At 51.2% G+C, this 26,590-nt stretch overlaps 1 protein-coding gene across 1 annotated transcript in view; it reads left to right on the top strand.

The window, feature by feature from the left end:
• Nucleotides 1-26,358, top strand: part of LOC140427388 (T-cell immunoglobulin and mucin domain-containing protein 2-like) — a 112,599-nt gene extending 86,241 nt beyond the window's left edge. Inside the window, exon 5 of the mRNA XM_072512930.1 lies at nt 25,870-26,358. Coding sequence (XP_072369031.1) covers nt 25,870-25,901 — 32 coding nt within the window. The 3' untranslated portion in view covers nt 25,902-26,358. The remainder of the gene's footprint in view (nt 1-25,869) is intronic.
• The last annotated feature ends 232 nt before the right edge of the window (nt 26,359-26,590 follow it).

Below are 26,590 nucleotides of genomic sequence, written 5' to 3' on the forward strand. Positions count from 1 at the left end.
GGTTTAGTCCGGTTCTGTAAGAAAAATACTGAACTGCCCAGGAAACTGTGAGCAGGTGCCTTTCACAGGCCGAAAATCTCTGCTCCACAGGATCCAAAAGTCTGGAGGCGTAAGCCGTTCCTGGAGGAGCACGGCCGAAACTAGCTATCTCTATAGCATAAGGGGAAAGTGGGTCTGGAATTTGTAGTGCGGGGGCTGCAATGAGGGCTCATTTCAAAGCATCCACAGCATCCGTATGCTGCGGAAGCCATTCCCAAGGGGCTCCTTTCTTTAGGAGGTCTGAGAGGGGCGCTGCCTTGCTTGCGAAACCGTCAATGTGGTTTCTGTGGTGTTGGGTGCTCTGGTGCACAGATGAGCCAACACAGTTGTATGTGGTACAACTCTATTTTATTATAACTCTTATAATACAGTTCGTTCTGGATACTCTGCACGTGCTGTCTCCCTGAGTGTGTTTGGCAATAGATGTGTCCTGGTTCTCCTCTCAGCTAATACTGACCACCGGGGGTCGTGTCTGTGCTTTTATATCTTTCTGTCATTGGTTGTGGTGTTGTGTGTTCTGATTTGTCTGTTGGTGTGTCTATCATGATGTGTGTGTTTGAATATCATGACATCCCCCCTTTTTTACAAAGATAAGTGCCTACGTGGTTATAAATATAATTGTGTCGTGAGTGCATCTAAGAGTGTGTGTTTGTGTTGTGTACAGCGTGTGTTTATGACGTAACTATTTACATGGGGCGATGTCGGGTGCGTCACACTAACAAGGTTGTACCATAACAAAACTTGGATGCGAGAGAAAAAAAAACTTGAACATTGGTCCGGTCAGACGATATCTGGAACAATAAACAACAACAGGTTATAATACAGAAGTGTTTGACTTTTTGAACGTATGAACAGCGTTATAAGTCCAGTCTAATGGGTGACCGCCTCAAGAATGGGCTGGTCCTCAAGCCGGTTCAGCTGTGGAGATTTGGGGTCACACTGGTTCACCTTGGACTGTTGGAGGTGATGCTGTTGCCGAAGTCTCTACTTTACCATTTGTTGTACTCCGTGCAGTGCTTGGTTTTTTCATTCGTGCAAATATAACATTCAACATCTTTGTTAGTGGTGCCCTGGCTGTGGTTTGGTTCTGGTGGCGATGGAAGGGGCATGATCCGTGGCATCTCCACGAAGTCATCCTTGGGAACCAGTGGAGGATCCGGCGTGTGCGTACGGTGCAGTTGCGAGCGTGGAAGGCGGCACAAAGCCCGCTGATTGCGCCTACGCACCAATCCATCCGCCCTGCATGCCAGGAACAAGGTGGAGTCTGTTTTCTTTTTATGTTTGTGGTGGACGGCATCTTGTAGCCGATGGGTCGTTGCCATCGAAGTAGCACCATCACTAATATCATGCAAGGCGATGACTGTGCCAGATGTGGAAGTTGGCCGAGACCGTGTACGCTGGTTCCGGCCACCTGCTGTGCCGGAAGGGCGACTCCGCAGAGAAACGTCGAAGCATGTCGCCTTGGAGAGAGAATTGTTGCTCGCATCAACGTCTGGCGATGGCGCGAATTGGTGTGTCCATCTTGGACCGCCGGTGCTGGTTGCCACTGCCGACCCAGTGGGACTGCCACGCGATCCATTCCGTCGCCGTGGCATCTGCCGTCACCCTGAGCGTGCCATCACCGAGGCCGCGATCCCGCCCGTCCGGAGCGAGGTCTGGCGTGCGCAAATCAGAGTGGGCGCTTGGCTGCTCCCCATCTGGAGTCCGGTCTGCCTTCCGTCGATGCCCCCCGTCCGGAGTCCCAACAGGTTCACTGGAGGCAGCCGAGATTCCCTGAAGCTGCACTTCTGGAGTCGGAACATGCAGGAATGCACCAACCAGTGGAGAGGCTCGAGCCATCGAGGGTGGAAGCGGTGCGCCGCCACCGCAGTCGTCAGTGGTCCCACCGTGATCGTCGAGTGCCTCGGTACGCACTAGGCGAGGTCTGTCACCTTGCACCTTTTGCATGGGAAGTGGGATGCTGTCGTCACTCGTCTCACATCCCGTGGATAGATCGTCATTAGCAGCTTGCTGTTCACTAGGGTTGGGTAAATTGTCAGAGTTTTCATCTGGTGGTGCACACCATGTCGGTGGACTGTCATTGTCTTGCCATTGTCCTTCATTTGGGCTTTTCTTCTTTGGAACTTTAAATCTTCCCCCAGACATTGCAGAACCTTGTTTATTACCCCCAAATTCTCCCATATGTATGGTCTCGAATATAGGATCCACTGTTTCTATCGACATTGTACCATTTTCCAAAGAACATTCCGTTTCACTTTTCTTCTCAGGTACCTCATATGTAACTTTGTTTAATGTACATGCCTTCATGGTCTCTGGGTCTGATTTTGCTGGGACTGGCATGGTCACAGTCTCTCTTTTACTGTTCTCAATTGCCCACATTATACTCCCCATACATAACTGCTTAATCACTGGGGTTAGTGTGGTACAATGGATAATCGGGTCGACCTTATCTGCATCTTCACCATTAGTGGAAAGCACACTTGGTTCACTTGAAACTGCTGTGGGTTTCAAATTCGTTATCTGGCTACTCGATGTCGGTGTCCTCAGGATTCTTGCTCCAATGTTCTGCTCAATAATCAGTGGAGTGTGTATAGGTTCAATGCAATTAATGTTCCCCTCCAGGTTTGAAGAGTCATTACTGACTAACTGCTGGTCTCCGAAGTTGGGATTTTGCGGCATTGTGTTGAAGGGAGACATTTGTCCCTGCTGTAGATATGATTCAGGTTGTGTTATTTCCATTACCTGAGGATCAATGTCTTGTCCATTTTTTCGATCCGTACTAAAACACTGGCAATTCTCAGTCTGCTCCTTGCAAGTTAAACATTCAATTAATTTCGTTAGCAAATCCTCAGCATCCTTCTGTGGCCGTGCAGCATTATTAATCTCTGTTCGGCTACAATGATCCTGAAGGTCAGCGCATAAACCTTTTTTCTTCGGGCTTGGACGAGGCGATTCCTTTGGCTTGTCTTCAGTTGGGCTTGAACAGTCTTCAGCGCTGTGCCCTTCATTGTAGCATGAGAGACCGTCATGGTCATGCTGCTGTGTAGTGGAGCATGGTAGGCTGTTATAGCCTTCTTGCTGTTCACGTGAGCATGGCAGACTTGCATCGTCTGCCGCTGGTTGGTCAGGAGAGGTTGCTAGACCCTCATGGTCTTGTTCCTGCAAGGACTGCGCTCTGGAGTCTTGCGTTCCTTCCATCGTGGAGTCCGTCCACGAGCTCTCTGTGGAGGCTTGTGACACTGGAGTCACTTCTTGTTCGTGCAAGGACTGCGCTCTGGAGTCTTGCGTTGCTTCTATCGTGGAGGCTGTCCACGAGCTCTCTGTGGAGGCTTGTGACACTGGAGTCACTTCTTGTTCGTGCAAGGACTGCGCTCTGGAGTCTTGCGTTGCTTCTATCGTGGAGGCTGTCCACGAGCTCTCTGTGGAGGCTTGTGACACTGGAGTCACTTCTTGTCCGTGCAAGGACTGCGCTCTGGAGTCTTGCATTTCTGCAATTGTGGAGTCTGTCCACGAGCTTGCTGTGGAAGCTTGTGACACTGGAGTCACTTCTGGTTCATGCGAGGACTGCACTCTGGAGTCTTGCATGTCTTCTTTCATAGAGTCGGGAACGTTGAGCGGGACGTGGACCACGCTCTGTGTGGCAGCAGGGCACTCTCCGTGTGCTTGCACCGCTCCCTGTCTGTTAATGTCAGGCTGCAGCATCATCCGGTACTGATAAGTTGGAACGTCATATCTGCTGGATTGAAGATCCTCAAATCCGAAAAATGAATCCGCATCTGCGTCGGATTCAATGTGGGGGCCGCCAATGTGCAACACGAAAGGTTCGTCCGAGTCATAGTCATATAGGACCACGGAGCTATCATTGGGCTCGCGAGGTCCGGAAACCCTGTAAAAATCGTCATCGAAGTATTCAAGGTCGGAATCATCGGCTTGTGCGTAGGTAACTGCTTGTCGGAGGGTTCTTCGGAGGTCAAATTCATCTCCTGGGTCAATTTGCGGCACTGTGCTGTCATTCCAGGTGAGGGAAGGTTGTTTTACAGCTTTAACAGATTTTTGTTTTTTTGATTTGGGACGTTTCCCTTTTAAATTGGATTTGGGACATTTCCCTTTTAAATTGGTGCAGTCTGGGGCCTCTGACATCCTGACGCTCGGTATGTAGCACGTAGGAAGCGACTGCGCATGCTCAGATCGCTGTTCCTTTACCGATGGCCGTTTTCTTGACTGCGCATGCGCAGCATCTCGCGCATGCGCAAACGAAACTTCCGGTTCTGCGCACTTCTCGCGCAACTGTGCTAGCGTTATACCTTTAGCAAGATGGCCGCCGACCTCGACCCAGCCTTTTCTCAGGCCCGGGATTTCGGGCTCCGGGATCCCAGCCACGAGGTGAGTACTGCAGCTTTTCTTACCTTTAAGTGCCCATTGGATTGCGTATTCTTCACAGTACTTGGAGAATTTGCCCAGGACTGCCTGGTAATCGTACCTTTGCTGCCTCCTGAAGAACCTGAACCTTCTGAATATTGCTCTTGCCCTTGCACCGGCGACGGTGAGGAGAAATTCAATTTTTTCCCTATCATCCAGGTCTTTGAGTTCAGCTGCCACCAGGAACAATTCGAAATTTTGCCGGAATCGCCGCCAGTTTTCGTGGAGGTCGCCGTCGCACTGGAGCGCCTGCGGAACCGGGAGCTCGTACATCATGCCTGGGCACTGCTGGTTGTCTCTGTACACTGAGGTATGCCGGCAGGTATCGATCCACTCCTGTACCATGTGGTGTTGGGTGCTCTGGTGCACAGATGAGCCAACACAGTTGTATGTGGTACAACTCTATTTTATTATAACTCTTATAATACAGTTCGTTCTGGATACTCTGCACGTGCTGTCTCCCTGAGTGTGTTTGGCAATAGATGTGTCCTGGTTCTCCTCTCAGCTAATACTGACCACCGGGGGTCGTGTCTGTGCTTTTATATCTTTCTGTCATTGGTTGTGGTGTTGTGTGTTCTGATTTGTCTGTTGGTGTGTCTATCATGATGTGTGTGTTTGAATATCATGACAGTTTCGGCAGTAGCCAACCAGTCCTAAAAACGACCGGAGGGCTGAAACATTCTGGGGAAGGGGCAATTTGGCAATCGAGTCAATTCTTTTGCGCTCGATTTCGCGTTTACCGTGCGTGATAATCGTACCCAAATATATCACTTTGTTTTCCAAAATTTGGGCCTATTTGGGGTTTACTTTGCAACCAATTTTCTGTAGGAATTCCAGGAGTTCAGCGAGAAGCTCGATGTGCTCTGCCTTGTGTCTGTCTGCAGTAATTGGTCGTCCACATACTGGACCAGACATTCGGGGCGAGAACATTTCGATAATCCATTTGCCAGCTGTCGGTGGAAAATGGAGGGGGAGCTGTGGAATCCTTGTGGAAGGCATGTCCACGTGTACTGCTGATTTTTAAAAGTGAAGGCAAATTTGTATTGGCATGCTTTTGCCAATGGAATGGACCAGAATTCAATACTGACGTCCAAAACCGTAAAATATTGTGAGTTGAGTCCCTGTTTGAGCATGGCGTCAGGACTTGTGGCTACCGTGGGGGCTGCTGCGGGGGTGACTTTGTTGAGTTCCCGGTAATCGATGGTCAGTCGCCATGATCCATCGGGCTTTCTCACTGGCCAAATCGGGGCATTATTAGTGGAGGCTACTGATCTGAGTACGCCCTGCTCTAATAAGCTGTCGATAACTTTTGCGATTTCTCCCTCTGCCTCTTGTGGAAATTCTTTTGGGGTCTAGGGTCAGGTCCTGTGATTTGAACGGAACCAGTCATCCGGCCACAGTCGTGTTTGTGGGTCACAAATGCTGTCCTGTGCTTCTGCAGAACTGCCCTAACCTGCTTGTCTGTGCTAATTGTGGTCGGGTCAAACCAAAATTCGCTGACTGCGCTTATCTTGTTTGCATATTCTCCTATTGTGAACGTTGCGAGGGCTCTTGCGGATTTTGCCATTCTCCAAAGACATTGGTTGACTGGATCAAAGGACAGGTTGTGGGAATTCATGAAATCAATTCCCAAAATGTGTTCTGCTGTGTGGGGTAGATCGACTAAGACAATGGGGTGCTTGGTGGTGATATTGCCAATCTGAATGGGTACAGGGGCTGTGATGTGTCCCTGCTGTGAGTGGCCTATGAAGCCGCTGAGGGCGATCGTGGCTGTCGTGGGCCACGTGTCTTTCTTGAATATGGTGGAGGAATATATTGTGGTGCGGGACCCTCCTGTGTCCCAGAGAAATTCAATGGGCTTGTTCCCGTATCTTTGCTGCAACTACTGGTCGGCCGGACCTATCCCAAAGGGTGTCGCAGACCCAACTGGGGGAGCCCGAACACCGTCAGTCCGTTCCGTTCAGGTCTGTCTGGTCTGAACAGGTGCTCACACTATGTATGGGCTCTGTCCTATTCTTATTCAGAGTGCCTGCCTGCTGGGCTCTCTGTGGCTTTCGTGGGGCATTGCATTCTCGTGCAAAGTGTCCTAAATTCCACAGTTGCAACACTCCTGTGGCTTTTGTGGGGGGCAGTTCGTGCCTTTGTTCACCCAACCCCCCTTCGGTGGGGTTCTGGTGCGTTTTCACCGCTTGGATGTCTGCTTCTGCCTGCTGTTCCTCGGGTTTCCTAACTGCGGGTTTGTTTTGTACAGACTGCTCTCAGGTGCGGGACAATCTTTTTAAAACCCATTTCTCATTGTGGGCTTCCTCTGAGGGGTCATAATTCGCACAGGCTTTTTGTCCTGTTTCTGTGGCATGGGAGATAAGGGTGCGGGTCCATTTGGCCATACCGTCTTGGGACAAATGGGCGCGTTCTAAATTTCCAAAAACTGCTGTGAAATGAATCCACAGGCGTCCAGCAAACGCTGTGGGGTGTTCTGTCCTTTTCTGCCTGCATTTATTCAGGCCTTCTACGGGGTCACCTCTGTTGTAGCCGATCGCGTCCAGGATCGCTGTGTGCATCTCTGCAAGGGTGCCTCCTCCTATATTCTGTGGGTCGGGAAGGGCTGCTATGACCGAAGGGTCTAAACTCAAAACTGTGAGCTTCACTTGCTCACGCTCATCCAGGTCGTACATGGTCGCCTGCTGCTTTACTCTGGCAAAGAAGTGGTGGGGGTCTGAGGTGGGGAGGAACGGTGTGGTTCTCTCGCACGCGTCCCGTAATTGGGTCATGGTTAAGGGGGTGGTATAAAGAAATTCTGTATCTCCGTCCGACGTGACTGTGCGGTGGGTGGTTCCTGGGTTCATTGGTGCCTGAACTATATGCTCTGTGGGGGGTTGGGGCGCTTTTCTCTTCTGGGGCTTTCCTTGCGCACATGTTCCTTGAACGTATCTATGCGAGGTCTCATTTAATTCTTCCCAATCCGGGCCGTCTTCCTCATCTAATTTGGATCCAAAGGTGTTCTGGAACCCATTTTGAACTGAAAGTAAAGACTGTAGTTCTGCAATATGCTTCCGGCACTTGGTGTGATCTAATGAGCTTTATCTGTGCTCCGTGGTGATATTCTGGAGTGCTTTCCTCTCTTACCAGGACTGCACGTTGCGTGTCCTGATAGGCCTTTTCGTACTGTGTCTGGAAGCTGCTTAAATGCGCCAGACAAGACTGGTGTGCCTCCTTGGCATCATCCACCTCTCCGTCCTTCGCTGCTAACTTCCTTCTTAATTCTAGGTTCTCTTTCTCTATCTCGCCCACACCGACCTTACTCATTTGATGTGTCTCCTCTATCTCTTTACGGAGCATCCGAACGACCTCCTCTGTGCCTCACAATTGTGCCAAACAGGACACGATTGCCATCGGCTTGCGAGCGTTTCCCAAGCTTTTCTTATGGATTTCGCTCAGGTTCTCCCACCAAGTATGTCCTATACTCCCAGGACCTGTTTCCTCATTTTCACAGAATTTGCTCCAAAGGGTCCATCCTTTCCCTTTGAGGTACTTTCTGATTTCCTCTTCCCAAACGGGACACTGTCCTACTCTACTGCTGGTCGCTGCGACCACAAATTCCTCAGGGTTCATGAGGCGTTGCATTGCCGGCATTGCCATCTTTCCTCTCTAAATACTTCTCTTAAAATTTGGAACAGGGGGACTAAGGCGGTGCTGTAATTACGGGTACGGCTTTCGCTATTTTCTGGAATACAAACTCCCGACAGTTTTGTCGCAACAAAAATCTATCAGTTTACCTTATAGCCCTGTTAGTTACGCATGCATTAACACGCTTCCGAATTATGAGGATTGATCAGAACTGCTTGAACACTTGTGGTTTTTCTCTGTTCCCAATTGGATTTCTAATTCAAATTTTTGGGTTCTCCCGGAGTGGTTAAGCCACTTCTAGATTGGGTCCCGTCAGGATGTCGCCAGTAATATGTTGCTAACTTTTGGTTGGTTCAATTGGCTCTGTTTTATAACTTTTGCTCTAGAGTCGCCAGGTATCTTTATGATACCGCCACGAGGTTCAAGTTCAAGTAATGATCAATGACTCAACATACCAAGTAGTAAGATTCAAATCAAAACACATTTATTATACACAGTAAATCACTACTCATGCATGAACTCTATTTTCTAGGCTATTCTTATCATTAAAAGGCCTATACTTAGCTTCGGACTGGCCCACCAGGTCAGGGGAACAAATGGCCTTTCGTTCAGGTCCTGAGTCTGCGGGATTCAAAAGCTGGTATAGACTGGTAGCTAGGAGCGCCTACCTCGTAGCGAGCGTTGACTGGAGATTTACTTGCTTGGCGGCAGCTGAGACAGGTCACTGTCACGAGTTGCTTCAAGTTGCTGAGTGACCCTGCCAAAGAAGAACGATTTGAACTTGGGGGCTTTACTTTATAGTCCCCAGGGGCTTCCCGCCCTTCGGGGCGGACCCTGTACCTGGTTCCAAGTGACTGAACTACTTTCTGATCACTTGGATCGATTTCTCCAATGCTGGAGCGATTCCCTGATCGCTGGGCGGTCCCTAAGTGTCCGTTGGCCTTCCTTTGTCTTGGCTCCTGCTGGCGCCGAGGAGTCTGGCTTGGCTTTGGTTACCTTAACTGTTGCCATTGTGCCTGGGAATCGCACATTACTATGTAGAGGGCTGCTGCATTACTATGCAGGTGGCTGCTGGTTTCAGTGCTGTCTGGCTGTTTTGCAGGTTCCAATATACATGATTTCTGTATTTGCTAGTCTTTGCCTGTATTGGCTGAAATTCCCTTCACCCTTTGCGGTTCTCCATTTTAAGTCGGGAAGTGGCCAACCCAGGTGGCTACAGCATCTGGTAAAGGCCTCCCGCCCCTTTGAATGCCTCAGCGTGGACCTCAAAGGACCCCTCCCCTCCACCGACCGTCACACATATTTTCTGAGTGTGATCGACGAATACTCCAGATTCCCCTTCGCCATTCCATGCCCCGACATGACGTCTGCCACCGTCATTAAAGCCCTCAACACAATCTTCACTCTGTTCGGTTTCCCTGCCTACATCCACAGTGACAGGGGATCCTCATTCATGCGTGATGAGCTGCATCAGTTCCAGCTCAGCAGGGGTATCGCCTCCAGCAGAACGACAAGCTACAACCCCTGAGGAAACGGACAGGTAGAAAGGGAGAATGGGACGGTATGGAGGGTTGTCCAGCTGGCCCTACGGTCCAGAAACCTCCCGGCCTCCCGCTGGCAGGGGGTGCTCCCTGATGCACTCCACTCCATTTGGTCATTACTCTGCACTGCCACTAACAATGCACCCCAGGAACGTCTTTTTGCCTTCCCCAGGAAGTCCACATCCGGGGTGTCGCACCCGACTTGGCTCGCAGCTTCGGGCACCGTGCGTCTCCGTAAGCACGTCCGACTCCACAAGGCGGACCCGTTAGTGGAGAGGGTGCACTTGCTCCACGCAAACCCCCAGTGCGCCTACGTGGTATTGCCCGACGCCTGCCAGGGTACTGTCTCCCTCAGGGACCTGGCACCAGCAGGTTCCACCCCTACACCCACTCCGCCCCTGGCGCCACCCTCCCCTCCCCCATCGCTCCCAACAGCAGCCCCCCAGGACCATCCACTCCCCCCCTGCAGTCGCCCGACGATGAAGAGGATTACGGCATGCTCCCGGAGTTACCATTGACCAGATCAGCACCAACATCGTCGACACCACTGCGTTGCTCCCAGAGGAACATCTGGGCCCCGGACTGGCTAAATCACTGACCAGTCCACCGGACATCAAAGGACCTTTGTTTGCTCAAGTCTTGTAAATATTAACTCATTGTTGTATATAGTTATCCACCACCGCTGCCGGACTCAATTTTTAACAGGGGGTGAATGTGGTAAACCACTGTTGCACCTGTATTAGGTGACGTATGGTAGGACCTGTACTACAGGTTCGCCGGTAGTCCCTGCCTGCTGGCTCCGCCCAGGAGGTGGGGTATAAATATGCGTGTCCTCCAGCCAGCAGCCATTTTGCCAGCTGCTGTGGGAGGCCACACATCTGATAGCAATAAAGCCTCAGTTGGATTCAACTATCGTCTTTGTCCAATTGATCGTGCCTCATGCCTCCAATGCCGCACAGCTTCAACGATAGATTGGCCCTCCTTTTCGACAGAGGAGTGCCGAATGTCGGAGGCATGGAGGGTGCGGGAAAAGAATACCACGGGCCTGCCTGCCTGGTCGAGGGTGGCGGCTAGAGCGAGGTCTGATGCATCGCTCTCGAATTGGAAGGGGAGCGTCTCGTCGACCGCGTGCATCGCGGCCTTGGCGATGTCGGCCATGATACAGTTGAAGACCTGGTGAGCCTCGGCCGTCAGTGGGAAAATGGTGCAGTGGATGAGTGGACGGGCCTTGTCCGCATAATTAGTGACCCACTGGGCGTAGTGCCAGAAGAACCCCAGGCATTGTTTGAGGGCCTTGAGGCAGTGGGGAAGAGGGAGTTCCATGAGGGGGCGCATGTGATCGGGGTTGGGCCCTAGAACTCCGTTCTTAACCACATAGCCGAGGATGGCTAATCGGTTTGTGCTGAACACGCACTTCTCCTTGTTGTAGGTTCGGTTGAGGAGTTTGGCGGTGTGGAGGAATTTGGAAAGGTTAGCGTCGTGGTCCTGCTGGTCGTGGCCGCAGATGGTGACGTTATCCAGGTATGGGAAAGTGGCGCGCAGTCCGTACCGGTCAACCATTCGGTCCACCTCCCGTTGGGAGACCGAGACCCCGTTAGTGATGCCAAAGGGAACCCTAAGGAAGTGGTAAAGACGGCCGTCCGCGTCAAACGCGGTTTACTGGCAGTCCGTCTTGCGAATGGGGAGCTGGTGGTAGGCAGATTTCAGGTCGACTGTCGAGAAGACCCGTAACTGTGCAATCTGATTGACCATATCAGATATGCGTGGGAGGGGGTACGTGTCGAGCTGCGTGTACTGATTGATGGTCTGACTGTAGTCAACGACCAACCTGTTTTTCTCCCCAGTTTTCACAACTACCACTTGGGCTCTCCAGGGGCTGTTGCTGGCCTCGATGATACCTTCCTGCAGCAGCTGCTGGACCTCCGACCTGATGAAGGTCCTGTCCTGGGCGCTGTACCATCTGCTCCTTGTGGCGACGGGTTTGCAATCCGAGTTGAGGTTCGCAAACAGGGAAGGTGGGTCGACCTTAAGGGTCGTGAGACCGCAGACAGTAAGGGGTGGTAGGGGCCCGCCAAATTTCAGGGTTAGGCTCTGGAGGTTACACTGGAAGTCCAGGCCGAGTAGCAAGGCAGCGCAGAGGTTGGGGAGGACGTAGAGCCAGATGCCGCTTGATGCACGATCAAATGTACAAAGACTCAGGTTGGATACAACTATGGCTCTATTGAAGTAAGATGCGTGGCCTCCCACAGCAGCTGGCGAAATGGCTGCTGAATAGAGGACATGCATATTTATACTCCTCCTACTGGGCGGAGCCAGCAGGCAGGGACTACCGGCGAACCTGTAGTACAGGTCCTACCGTACATCACCTAATACAGGTGTAACAGTGGTTTACCACATTCACCCCCTGTTAAAAATGAGTCCGGCCAGGCTGGTGGAGAACTATATACAGTAGTGAATTTATGTACATGTTTTATTAGGAGAGAAAGAAAATGTCTTTTGAAAGTCTGGTGCCAGTTAGAGATTCAACCGGTCTGGTGCCTTGACGTTCCGCTGGGAGCGATGTAACGGTGGCGGCGATGTCGATGCTGGCGACGTCGGTGCTGGCCTGATGTCGGGTGACCCCGGGAGCGTGCCAAAATCCTCTTCATCCTCTTGTTGGGCAGGGGAAGGAGGGATGGTCCTGGTGGGGTTGATGTTGGGAGCGCCGGGGGGGGGGGGGGGGGGCGCCGGGCCGGGGAAGTGTGTGAGTGGAACCTGCTGGTGCCAGGTCCCTGAGGGAGACAGTATCTTGGCGGCCATCGGGGTACGCCACGTAGGCATACTGGGGGTTGGCATGGAGCAAGTGCACCCTATCCACCAATGGGTCCGCCTTGTGGAGTCAGATGAGCCTACGGAGCAGGACCGGTCCTGGAGCTGCGAGCCAAGTCGGGAGTGACACCCCGGAAGTGGACTTCCTGGGGAAGGCAAAAAGATGTTCATGGGGTGTGTTATTCGTAGCGGTGCACAGTAGTGACCGGATGGAGTGCAGTGCATCAGGGAGGACCTCCTGCCAGCGAGAGGCTGGGAGGTTCCTGGACCGTAGGGCCAGTTGGACGGCCCTCCAAACCGTCCCGTTCTCCCTCGCTACCTGCCCGTTTCCCCGGGGGTTATAGCTGGTCGTCCTGCTGGAGGCGATACCCCTGCTGAGCAGGAACTGATGCAGCTCATCACTCATGAATGAGGATCCCCTGTCACTGTGGACGTAGGCGGGGAAGCCGAACAGAGCGAAGATTGTGTTGAGGGCCTTGATGACGGTGGCAGTCGTCATATAGGGGCAGGGGATGGCGAATGGGAACCTGAGGTCCTCATCGACCACACTGAGAATATAAGTGTTACGGACGGTGGAGGGGAGGGGCCCTTTGAAATCCACGCTGAGGCATTCAAAGGGGCGGGAGGCTTTCACCAGGCACGCATGGTCCGGCTGGTAGAAGTGCGGCTTGCACTCCGCACAGACCTGGCAGTCCCTGGTGACTGTCCGTACTTCCTCGACGGAGTAGGGCAGGTTTTGTGCCTTAATGAAGTGGTACAACCGTGTGACTCCTGGGTGACAAAGGTTGTCGTGTATGGCCCGGAGTCGGTCTACTTGTGCGCTGGCACATGTACCTCGGGACAGGGCGTCTGGGGGCTCGTTGAGCTTGCTGGGGCGATACAAAATCTCGTAATTATAGGTGGAGAGCTCGACTCTCCCCCGCAAGATTTTATCATTTTTGATCTTGCCCCGCTGCGTGTTGCTGAACATGAAGGCCACCGACCATTGGTCAGTGAGGAGAGTGAATCTCCTGCCGGCCAGGTAATACCTCCAATGCCGCACAGCTTCAACGATAGCTTGGGTCTCTTTTTCGACGGACGAGTGCCGAATTTCTGAGGCATGAAGGGTGCGGGAAAAGAATGCCACGGGCCTGCCTGCCTGGTTGAGGGTGGTGGCAAGTGCGACGTCTGATGCGTCGCTTTCTACTTGGAAGGGCAGTGTCCCGTCTACTGCGTGCATCCCGGCCTTGGCGATATCAACTCTGATACGGGCGAAGGCCTGCTGTGCCTCGGCCGTAAGGGGAAAGTGCGTGGACTGAATGAGTGGGAGGGCCTTGTCCGCGTAGTTTGGGACCCACTGGGCATAGTAGGAGAAGAACCCCAGGCAGCGTTTGAGGGTCTTGGGGCAGTGGGGGAGGGGAAGCTCCATGAGAGGGCGCATGCGGTCGGGATCGGGCCCCAGAACTCCGTTCTGGACCACATAGCCGAGGATGGCTAGGCGGGTTGTGCTGAACACACACTTCTCCTTGTTGTAGGTGAGGTTGAGGAGAGTGGCGGTGCGGAGGAATTTGGCAAGGTTGGCATCGTGGTCCTGCTGATCATGGCTATAGATGGTGACATTGCTTAGGTACGGAAAGGTGGCCCGCGAACCGTACTGGTCGACCATTCGGTCCATCTCCCTTTGGAAGACCGAGACCCAGTTAGTGACGCCGAAGGAAACCCTGAGGAAGTGATAGAGACGACCGTCCGCCTCAAAAGCAGTGTATGGACGGTCTGATTTACGAATGGGGAGCTGGTGGTAGGCGGATTTCAGGTCCACCGTTGAGAAGACCCGGTCCTGTGCAATCTGGTTAACCATGTCATATATGCATGGGAGGGGGTACGCGTCGAGCTGCGTGTACCGATTGATGGTCTGGCTGTAGTCCACGACCATTCTGTCCCAGTTTTAACTACTACCACTTGAGCTCTCCAGGGGCTGTTGCTAGCCTCGATGATGCCCTCCCGAAGCAGCTGCTGGACCTCGGACCTAATGAAGGTCTTGGTCTGGGTGCTGTACCATCTGCTCCTGGTGGCAACGGGTTTGCAATCGAAGTTAGCTTGGCAAAGAGGGAGGGTGGGTCGACCTTTAAGGTCGCGAGGCCGCACACAGTGAGGGGTGGTAGGGGCCTGCCGAATTTGAGGGTGAGGCTCTGGACATTGCATTGGACGTCCAGGCCTAGTAGTAGTGCAGCACAGAGATTAGGAAGGATGTAGAGGCGGAGGCCGCTGAATTCTACGCCCTGGACTGTGAGAGTGACCGTGCAGATCCCCCGGATCGGGACGGAATGGGATCCGGAAGTCAGGGAGATTCTTTGATTGGCGGGGTGGACCACGAGTGCATAGCGCCTTACCGTATCCGGGTGGATGTAGCTTTCGGTGCTCCCAGAGTCCCGCAGGCAAAAGGTCACATGGCTGTTGATTTTCACCGTAGTCGAGGCGGGTGCCAGGTTATGTGGACAAGACTGGTCGAGCGTCATTGAGGCGAACTGCGATTGGTCGTCGCTGGCGCTCGAAGATGGAGAGTGTGGGGGGCCCAGGTCGTGGAATGTTGTCGCCGTCCATGCCCCGTGGGGAAGGCAAGATGGCGGCGCCTGAAGATCCTGCGGGGGACAAAATGGCGGCGGCCATGGTCCACACGTTGCGGGGGCTGGACAAGATGGTGGTGCCCATGGGCCGCACGTTGCAGGGGCTGGACAAGATGACGGCGCCCATGGGCCACTCGTGGACTGCGGGGGGGAGATGGCGGCGCCCACTGGGCGCGCGTGGCCCCGGGAGGTGAAGATGGCGGCGCCCACTGGCCGCGCGTGGCCCCGGGAGGTGAAGATGGCAGCGCCCACTGGCCGCGCGTGGCTCGGGACTAAGATGACGGCACCCATTATGTGTGGGACAGAGGGGAGGGGGCGATAGCGGCGACTGCACGGGCCTGGCACACCGTAGCGAAGTGGCCCTTTTTGCTGCAAGCCTTGCAAATGGCAGTGCGGGCCGGGCAGCGTTGGCGAGAGTGCTTCTGCTGGCTGCGGAAGTAACATCGGGGACCCCCGGGGTGCGCGGATTGGCGTGTGGTGCAGGCGCATTGGCTGGGTAAGGCCCCCACTGGGGTGGCCGTTTGTGGGGTCCACGAGTGATAGGAGGGGTGGGCCGCGCGGCCGGAGGGGTAGGCCTGAGCATCACTTGAGGCGACCGTCATAGAGAGTGCTAGCTTCTTAGACCCCGCTGGGTCGAGCATGGCCCCTTCAAGCAGCCTTTGGCGAATGACGTCCAACCCAATCCCCGTTACAACAGCATCGCACATAAGAAGGTTGGAATGTTCGGTGGCCGTAACGGCCTGACAGTCACAGTCCCGGATGAGTGGGATTAGGGCCCGCTAGAAGTCTTCAATGGACCCACCAGGGAGTTGAAAGCGAGTGGCGAGTACATGCCTGACGAAGAGCGTGTTCGTTTTCTGTGCGTAGTTTTCTTTGAGGAGCGCCATGGCGTCCCGCGTAGTTCGGGACGTCCTGGATCAGCGGAAGCTGGAGCTCAACCTTGAGTACAGGATCTGTATCTTCTGAGCCTCTGTCAGAGGGGTGGTCGCTGAGTTGATATAGGCCTCGAAGCAGGTTAGCCAGTGATTAAAGTCCTTTCTGGTGTCGCTAGACTACGGGTCCAGTTGCAGGCGATCTGGTTTGATTCAGAGGTCCACCTTCTAGAAAATCTTACTGCAATAAATTGATGCACGATCAATTGTACAAAAACTCAGGTTGCATACAACTGTGGATCTATTGCAAGAAGATGTGTGGCCAGGTTTCAGTAGGGGAGCATTTCGGGAACAGTGACCACAATTCAGTAAGTTTTAAAGTGCTGGTGGACAAGGATAAGAGTGGTCCTAGGGTGAATGTGCTAAATTGGGGGAAGGCTAATTATAACATTATTAGGCGGGAACTGAAGAACCTAGATTGGGGGCGGATGTTTGAGGGCAAATCAACATCTAACATGTGGGAGGCTTTCAAGTTCAGTTGAAAGGAATTCAGGACCGGCATGTTCCTGTGAGGAAGAAGGATAAATACGGCAATTTTCGCGAACCTTGGATAATGAGAGATATTGTACGCCTCGTCAAAAAGAAAAAGGAGGCATCTGTAAGTATTAAAAGGCTGGGAACAGACGAGGCCTGTGTGAAATATAAGGAAAGTAGGAAGGAACTTAAGCAAGGAGTCAGGAGGGCTAGAAGGGGTCACGAAAAGTCATTGGCAAATAGGGTTAAGGAAAATCCCAAGGCTTTTTACACGTACATAAAAAGCAAGAGGGTAGCCAGGGAAAGGGTTGGCCCACTGTAGGATAGGCAAGGGAATCTATGTGTGGAGCCAGAGGAAATGGGCGAGGTACTAAATGAATACTTTGCATCAGTATTCACCAAAGAGAAGGAATTGGTAGATGTTGAGTCTGGAGAAGGGTGTATAGATAGCCTGGGTCACATTGAGATCCAAAAAGACGAGGTGTTGGGCGTCTTAAAAAATATTAAGGTAGATAAGTCCCCAGGGCCTGATGGGATCTACCCCAGAATACTGAAGGAGGTTGGAGAGGAAATTGCTGAGGCCTTGACAGAAATCTTTGGATCCTCACTGTCTTCAGGTGATGTCCCGGAGGACTGGAGAATAGCCAATGTTGTTCCTCTGTTTAAGAAGGGTAGCAAGGATAATCCAGGGAACTACAGGCCGGTGAGCCTTACTTTAGTGGTAGGGAACTTACTGGAGAGAATTCTTCGAGACAGGATCTACTCCCATTTGGAAGCAAATGGACGTATTAGTGAGAGGCAGCATGGTTTTGTGAAGGGGAGGTCGTGTCTCACTAACTTGATAGAGTTTTTCGAGGAGGTCACAAAGATGATTGATGCAGGTAGGGCAGTGGATGTTGTCTATATGGACTTCAGTAAGGCCTTTGACAAGGTCCCTCATGGTAGACTAGTACAAAAGGTGAAGTCACACGGGATCAGGGGTGAGCTGGCAAGGTGGATACAGAACCGGCTAGGCCATAGAAGGCAGAGAGTAGCAATGGAAGGATGCCTTTCTAATTGGAGGGCTGTGACCAGTTGTGTTCCACAGGGATCAGTGCTGGGACCTTTGCTGTTTGTAGTATATATAAATGATTTGGAGGAAAATATAACTGGTCTGATTAGTAAGTTTGCAGACGACACAAAGGTTAGTGGAATTGCGGATAGCGATGAGGACTGTCAGAGGATACAGCAGGATTTAGATTGTTTGGAGACTTGGGCGGAGAGATGGCAGATGGAGTTTAATCCGGACAAATGTGAGGTAATGCATTTTGGAAGGTCTAATGCAGGTAGGGAATATACAGTGAATGGTAGAACCCTCAAGAGTATTGAAAGTCAGAGAGATCTAGGTGTACAGGCCTACAGGTCACTGAAAGGGGCAACACAGGTGGAGAAGGTAGTCAAGAAGGCATACAGCATGCTTGCCTTCATTGGCCGGGGCATTGAGTATGGGAATTGGCAAGTCATCTTTCGAACCTTAGTTAGGCCACACTTGGAGTATAGTGTTCAATTCTGGTCGTCAAGGGGCTGGTTTAGCACACTGGGCTAAATCGTTGGTTTTGAAAGCAGATCAAGGCAGGCCAGCAGCACGGTTCAATTCCCGTACCAGCCTCCCCGAACAGGCGCTGGAATGTGGGGCTTTTCACAGTAACTTCATTTGAAGCCTACTTGTGACAATCAGCGGTTTTCATTTCATTCTACTACCTTCTACTACCAGAAGGATGTGGAGGCTTTAGAAAGGGTGCAGAAGAGATTTACCAGAATGTTGTCTGGTATGGAGGGCATTAGGTATGAGGAGCGGTTGAATAAACTCGGTTTGCTCTCACTGGAACGACGGAGGTTGAGGGGCGACCTGATAGAGGTCTACAAAATTATGAGGTGCATAGACAGAGTGGATTGTGAGAGGCTTTTCCCCAGGGTAGAGGGGTCAATTACTAGGGGGCATAGGTTTAAGGTGAGAGGGGCAAGGTTTAAAGTAGATGTACGAGGCAAGTTTTTTACACAGAGTGTAGTGGGTGCCTGGAACTCGCTACCGGAGGAGGTGGTGGAAGCAGGGACGATAGTCACATTTAAGGGGCATCTTGACAAATACATGAATAGGATGGGAATAGAGGATCGGAGTGGGACCCGGAGGCCAGGGAGATTCTCTGGTGTACCGTGAGGGAGCAGCGCCTTTCCATATCGGGGTGGATGAAGCTCTCAGTGCTCCCGGAGTCCAGAAGGCAGGACATCTTGTGCCCGCCGACCTTCACTGTCGTCGACGCGGTCGCGAGTTTGTGCGGTCGGGACTGGTCGATCGTGATGGAGGCCAGACATGGCTGGTCGGCTGCGGGTGCTGGCGATGAGCAGGACGATCAGGTGCCCGACGAGCAGGGGTCCTGAGGTGAGAAAGATAGCGGCGCACACGGACCGCACATGTTGTGATGCGAGCAAGATGGCGGCACCCACCGGCCGCACGTATTGTGAGGGGAGCAAGATGGCGGCGCCCATGGGCCGCACGTGGTCTGAGGCGAGGAAGATAGCGGTGCCCACGGGTCGCACGTGGGGGGTGCAGGGACGATAGTGGCGATCGAGCAGGCCTGGCTCACAGCAGCGAAATGTTCTTTCTTCCCGCAGGCTTTGCAGAGCTGCCAGGGGTGTTTTGGCTGTCTGTAGAAGTAGCACTTGGGTCCCCCGGGGTTGGTTGGCTGCCGCGCGGCGCAGGCCTGGGGTTGGCTGGGGGAGGTCGCTGATGGGGTCCATGGTGGGATGTTCGCTGGCGGGGTCCACGATGCCCAGGAGGGGTGGGCCGTGCGGTCGGGGGCATACGCCTTTATATTGCGTGAGGCGACTGTGAGTGAGAGCGCTAATTTCTTGGTCGCCGCGAGGTCGAGGGTAACCCCTTCTAAGAGGCGCGGGCAGATATAGGCCGACCCTATTGCCGTAACGAACGCGTCTCTAAGTAGCAGGTCAGAATGTTCAGCAGCCGAAAAGGCCTGGCAATCGCAGTCTTTCACCAGGACATGCAGGGCACGCCAGAAATCTTCCACAGACTCACCGGGGAGTTGATGCCGCGTGGACAGGAGGTGCCAGCAGAGATTTTGTTAGTCTGCTGAGCGTAGTTCTCCTTCAGTAGCGCCATGGCCTCAGCATAGGTCGGCGCGTCCCGGATGAGGGAAAAAATATCGGAGCTCAGCCCCGTGTAGAGGATCTGGATCTTCTGTGCCTCTGAGGGTGGTTCAGTCGCAGATCCAATGTATGCTTCAAAGCGAGCTAGCCAATGTGCGAAGGCCGACTTGGCGTTGTCTGCTTGAGGGTGTGAAGCACGATCAATTGCACAGAGATGAGAGTTGAATACAACTGAGGCTTCATTACTCTAAGATGTGTGGCCTCCTACAGCAGCTGGCGAAATGGCTGCTGTATAGGGAGCACACATATTTATACTCCGCCTACTGGGCGGAGCCAGCAGGCAGGGACTACCACCGTACCTGTAGCATAGGGTCTTACCACACATCTTCTAATATGTACAACAGTGGTGATTACCACAGGGTGCAGTTGCAGGCGATCAGGCTTGATGCGGAGATCCATTGTTGCAAAATCTCTGTGTAATAAATTGATGCACTATCAATTACGACGAGCCGAGAGTAGAGAGTAATCGAGGCTTTATTACGCAGAGATGTGGAGCCTCCCGCAGCTGCTGCCAAAATGGCTGCAGCTCGGAGGGCCCATACATTTATACTCCGCCTACTGGGCGGAGCCAGCAAGCAGGGATCTACCCCCGTATCTGTAGTACAGGGGCCTTACCGTAATACCCTCGTATGCAGTATATACAATACAACAGTAGTGACTACCACACTCATACGGCAAATTACTATGCAACGTTAAAGTGCATGAGATTGTGGGTAGTGTCTTGAGACGGATAGAAATCTGGTTGGCAGACAGGAAATGAAATGTTGGAATACATGGGCCTATTTCCGATTGGCAGGCAGTGACTAGCGATGTACCGCAAGGATCTGTGCTCGGACCCCAACTGTTCACATTATATATTAATGATTTGGACGCGGGAATTAAATGTATTGTCTCCAAATTTGTAGATGATACAAAATTGGGTGGAAGGGAGAGCTGTGAGGAGAATGCAGAGATGCTTCAGCGGGATTTGGACCGGCAGAGTGAGTGGGCACATGCATGGCAGATGCAGTATAATGCGGTTATCCACTTAGGTAGCAAAAATAGGAAGGCAGATTATTATTTGAATGGGTGTAAATTGAGAGAGGTGGACACTGAGTGAGACCTTGGTGTCCTTGTGCATCAGTCACTGAAAGTAAGCGCACAGGTACAGCAGGCAGTAAAGAAGGCAAATGGTATGCTAGCCTTCATAGCAAGAGGTTTAGAGTATAGCAATTATATAGCACATTAGTGAGGCCACACATGGAGTATTGTGTGCAGTTTAGTGTCCTTATCTGAGAAAGGATGTCCTTGCTTTGGAGGGAGAGTTGCGAAGGTTGACCAGACTGATTCCTGGGATGACAGGACTGTCATATGAGAAGGGACTGTCGGTCAGGATCATATTCATTGGAGTTTAGAAGAGTGAGAGGGGATCTCATAGAAAATTATAAAATTCTAACGGGATTAGACAGGGTCGATTCAGAAAGAATATTCTAGATGGTGGGCGAATCCAGGCGAGGGGGGTCATTGTCTGAGGATAAGGAGTAAACCTTTCAGGACTGAGATGAGGAGAAATTTCTTCAACCAGAGAGTGGTGAATCTGTGGAATTCGCTACCACTGAAAGTAGTTGAGGCCTAAATATTGTGTAATTTCAAGAAGGAGTTTCGAAATAGCTCTTGGGGCTAATGGGATCCAGGGATATACGGGGGGGGGGGAGAGGCTGGATCATGGTATTGAACTTGATGATCAGCCATTATGGGGAGAAGGCAGGAGAACGGGGATGAGAAAATATCAGCCATGATTGAATGGCGGAGCAGACTCGATGGGCCGAGTGTCCTAATTCTGCTTCCATGTCTTATGGTCGTATGATGAATGACGGAGCAGGCTTGAAGTGCCGAATGGCCTCTCCCTGCTTTTATTTTCTATGTATGTTTCTATGTAAACTTCCAGGCGTTGCATTCGAGCCCGCAACCACTCATGTAAAAACATTTTTTCATTCTATATTATATAGACTCTTAAAAGAGACCAATCATGTGATTAAATTGTTTTCCCAATTTGCTGTAGTTTTTACCCTTCCTGTATGTAATATTACCTTGGAAATAAAATAGGATGATTTGAAAGGAGAAGAGAAAATACCGGACAAACTCAACAGGTCTGGCAGCAACATCGGAGAGAGTGCCGGATTGCCTGCAACTGGATCCGCACTCAAGCGACGCCAGAAAGGACTTCCAGCACTGGCTAGCTTGCTTCGAAGCATACATCATCGCGGCACCAACCCCTGTTCCGGAGGCTCAGAAGATCCAGATCTTATATTCCAGGTTGAGCTCCAATGTCTTCCCACTAATCCAGGATGCGCCGAACTACGCCGAAGCCATGACTCGACTCAAGGACAACTACGAGCAGAAGACAAACACGTTCTTCGCTAGGCACGCACTCGCCACTCGCTCTCAACTACCTGGTGAGTCCATAGAAGACTTCTGGCTGGCCCTAATCCCATTAATCCGGGACTGTGACTGCCAGAACATCACGGCCAAGGAGCACTCAGACCTCCTTATGCGGAATGCCTTTGTGACTGGAATTGGGTCAGATATCATACGCCAGCGGCTCCTGCGCGACCTCACAGAGATTAAAACGCTAGCCTCCATGATGGTCGCTCTGTGCAACGTCCAGTCCTACGCCCCCAAATGCACGGCCCACCCCTCCAAGTCTGTGCGGAGTGCAAGCTGCACTTCTACTGGCCGGACCGCGCACGCCTGGTGAAGGCCTCCCGCCCCTTTGAACGCCTCAGCATGGATTTCAAAGGGCCACTCCCCTCCACCGTTCATCACACATATTTCCTCAGTGTGATCGATGAATACTCCCGGTTCCCCTTCGCCATCCCATGCCCCGACATGACGTCTGCCACCGTCATTAAAGCCCTCAATTCGATCTTCACTCTGTTCGGTTTCCCCGCCTACATCCACAGTGACAGGGGATCCTCATTCATGAGTGATGAGCTACGTCAGTTCCTGCTCAGCAGGGGTATCGCTTCCAGCAGAACGACAAGCTACAACCCCTGTGGAAACGGACAGGTAGAAAGGGAGAATGGGACGCTGTGGCGGGCTGTCCAGCTGGCCCTACGGTCCAAAGATCTCCCAGCCTCCCGCTGGCACGAGGTCCTCCCTGATGCACTCCACTCCATTCGCTCATTACTCTGCACTGCCACTAACAATACACCCCATGAACGTCTTTTTGGCTTCCCCAGGAAGTCCATTTCCGGGGTGTCGCTCCCGGCTTGGCTCACAGCTCCGGGAACCGTGCTTCTCCGTAAACATGTGCGACTCCACAAGGTGGACCCGTTGGTGGAGAGGGTACACTTGCTCCACGCAAACCCCCAGTACGCCTACGTGGCATTCCCAGACGGCCACCAGGATACTGTCTCCCTCAGGGACCTGGCACCAGCAGATTCCACCCCCCACACCACCCCTTTCACCCCCCGCGCCACCCTCCCCTCCCCCGTCGCTCACAACAGCACCTCCCCCACCTGCTCACGCCCGTCGACGAAGAGGATTTTGGCACGCTCCCGGAGTCACCTTCGACCAGGTCAGCACCAACATAGCCAACACCACTTTGTCGCTCCCAGAGGAACATCAAGGCCCCAGACCGGCTAGACCTCTGACCGATCCACCGGACGTCAATGGACATTTGTTTGCTTTGTTAAATATTATCTCATTATTGTATATAGTTATCCACTACCCCCACCGGACTCAATTTTTAACAGGGGGTGAATGTGGTAAACCACTGTTGTACCTATATTAGAGGATGTACGGTAGAACCTGCACTACAGGTTCACCGGTAGTCCATGTCTGCTGGCTCAGCCCAAGTGGCGGGGTATAAATATGCATGGCCTCCAGCGAGCAGACATTTTGCCAGCTGCTGTGGGAGGCCACACATCTGATAGCAATAAAGCCTCAGTTCGGATTCAACTATCGTCTTTAGTCCAATTGATCGTGTCTCAATGGGGCAGAATGGAAAGTCAGTGATAGGTCAGGGTTGAGGAGAGATTGACAAATATGTCATGGACATGAGACAAAGGGGTTCCAAATGGTGACATTAGGGACTGAAGAGTGTGAATAGTGGCAAAGGTAGGACAGGAGAATATGTTAATAGGGGATCGGTTAACAAATCAAGGGGTGGCATAATTGGGTTATTTTCAAGTTGGTAGGCTGAGACTAATGGTGTGTTGCAAAGATCAGTGCTGGGGTCTCAGCTATTTACAATCTATATTAATGTCTTAGATGTAGAGGCAGAAAATTGAACCTCGTTATGGAAAACACTTGCCTAGTTGACAGTCAGAGTGATCTAAGTGTACAGGTCACTGAAAGGGGTAACACAGGTGGAGAAGGTAGTCAAGAAGGCATATGGCATGCTTGCCTTCATTGGCCGGGGCATCGAGTATAAGAATTGGCAAGTCATGTTGCAGCTCTTTCGAACCTTAGTTAGGCCACTTGGAGTATAGTGTTCAATTCTGGTCGCCACACTCCCAGAAGGATGTGGAGGGTTTAGAGAGGGTGCAGAAGAGATTTACCAGGATGTTGCTTGGTATGGTGGGCATTAGCTATGATGAGAGGTTGAATAAACTCGGTTTGTTCTCACTGGAACGACGGAGGTTGAGGGGCGACCTGATAGAGGTATATAAAATTATGAGAGGCATGGACAGAGTGGATAGTCAGAGGCTTTTTCCCAGGGTAGAGGAGTCAATAATTAGGGGGCATAGGTTTAAGGTGCGAGGGGCAAGGTTTAGAGGAGATGTACGAGGCAAGTTTTTTTACACAGAGGGTAGTGGGTGCTTGGAACTCGCTGCCGGAGCAGGTGGTGGAAGCAGGGACGATAGTGACGTTTAAGGGGCATCTTGACAAATACATGAATTGGATAAGAATGGAGGGATACGGACCCCGGAAGTGTAGAAGATTTTAGTTTAAACGGGCAGCATGGTCGGCGCAGGCTTGGAGGGCCGAAGGGCCGGTTGCTGTACTGTACCTTTCTTTGTTCTTTGTTTTTTGTTCTAGTTGGAAAGGTTGTCACATTTTACTGTCTCTTCTTATAATCTGAGGTCATATGACTTGATCAAATTGCACGCTCCAAGAGTGAATAAAGTCTTCAGTTTAATTAATTTCAGTTTGCAGCTGTCAATATCCAGAACGAGGAATAACTAAAGCTGAAGCTCACTAACATTATTACTATGGATGCCTTTCACAAAAGCGTTGATGTCCAGTTGACTGATATTTGTAGTTCCTAAACTGTTAACTCTCTCTCATGGCTAATTTATATTTATTGTTTTTAGTATTTAGTGTTTTAGTGTATTCTCATGTAATTTCTGTCACTGCAGCATTAGCCTCTTAGCTAGGTCATTATTGTAAATAAGAATTGGTTTTCTTGGCTGAATAAAGGTTAAATAAAATTCAAGTACAGGAATAAAGATGTCCTGCTATAATTGTACACACTTTACCTTATGAAATTTTGGTCTTCATATACCAGGAAGGATATACTTGCACAGAATCAGTACAGCAAAGATTCACAAGATTAGTCTCTGGGATGGGCGGGTTGTCCTATGATAAGTTGAGCAAACATAGGGGCGGGATTCTCCGCCTCGCCAGCCCCGTTTTCTGGCGTGGAGGATCCTACCGACGGAGAACCCCGCAGAAGAACTGGGAGCAGGAGTAGGCAATTCAGCCTCTTGAGCTCCCTCTGCCATTCAATACGATGCTGACTGATCACTGCTCGGCTTCAACTCCACTTTCCTGCTCATACTCCATAACAATGGAGTTTACATTCTCAGGAGAATGAGAGGTGATTTCTTTAGACAAATACAAGGTTCTCAAGGGATTTGAAAGGGCAGACACTGAGAAATTGCGTCCATTGGTCAGAAAATCTAAAACAGGGGGAGGGGTGGCACAGCCTCAAGATAAAGGCTAATGATTTAGGATTGGGATGAGGAAATATTTCCTCACTCAAACGGTTGTGAATATTTGAAATTCTCTACTCCATTATCTATTCACCTATTGATGAATACAATTAAGGCTAAGATAGATTTTCTGTCACTTGGAGAATTAAGGGATTTGGAAATCAGGCAAGATAATGGAGCCATGATCAGAGTAAATGGCGGAACAGGCTTGAGAAGCCGTATGGTGTTTTACTGAGCTCTATCATATTGCGAAGTTTAACCTGTGTCTGAGTTGTTTAACACTCTTGTTTCTGACCTTTAGGTACATTTTTGACAAAGGAACTATTGTCATGATGAAACATTTCCATTGTTCTGAAGGAGTTGAGACTTTCTCCAGGTTAAGTCCATGCCTGCGTATCCTGCATAATTCAAGCAAACGATGTGATGTTCTTCCCTCAGTGTTCTGTGACCTTACTGCAACTCAGGTTTACCTGTTTGAACCAGAGGATCAAGCCTGGGAAGATATGCTGCATTATTCCACAATCAGCAGCAGAAGTATACTACTGATAAACACTGCGCTGTGCATTTAAAATGGACATGGGAAAGACTTTGTGAAGATTTTAATGGGAGAACATAAACTTTACAGCGCCGAATGTATTTTTGATCAGGGAATTTCAGCCAAAATATTGTGCAGCCAAAATAGAAGTTAACTTTAATGGTAAATGCAATGTGCATTGTACCTGTATGTAATGTCTTTTGTTTCTACTGACTCATTCAAAAAAAACTATATCTGTTGTGAAAATGTTACATATTCTGGTTAATATATGAATTAAACCATGGTATTATTGAAACAAGACACACATTGTTGAAACTTTTCATCATGCACTCATCAGAACAATTTACAAGAATAACAAATTGTTAAAAGGATAACAATTTATACTGGGTGAGGAGAGAGTGCAAATTGTTTGGCAAATTGACTTGTTGGTCGAGGTATTGCCATAGACAACGCAGCAGCTAACTGATAACTAATAGTTAAATGCCAA

Source organism: Scyliorhinus torazame, chromosome 7 (genome assembly GCF_047496885.1).
Source record: "Scyliorhinus torazame isolate Kashiwa2021f chromosome 7, sScyTor2.1, whole genome shotgun sequence".
Lineage (NCBI taxonomy): Eukaryota > Metazoa > Chordata > Chondrichthyes > Carcharhiniformes > Scyliorhinidae > Scyliorhinus > Scyliorhinus torazame.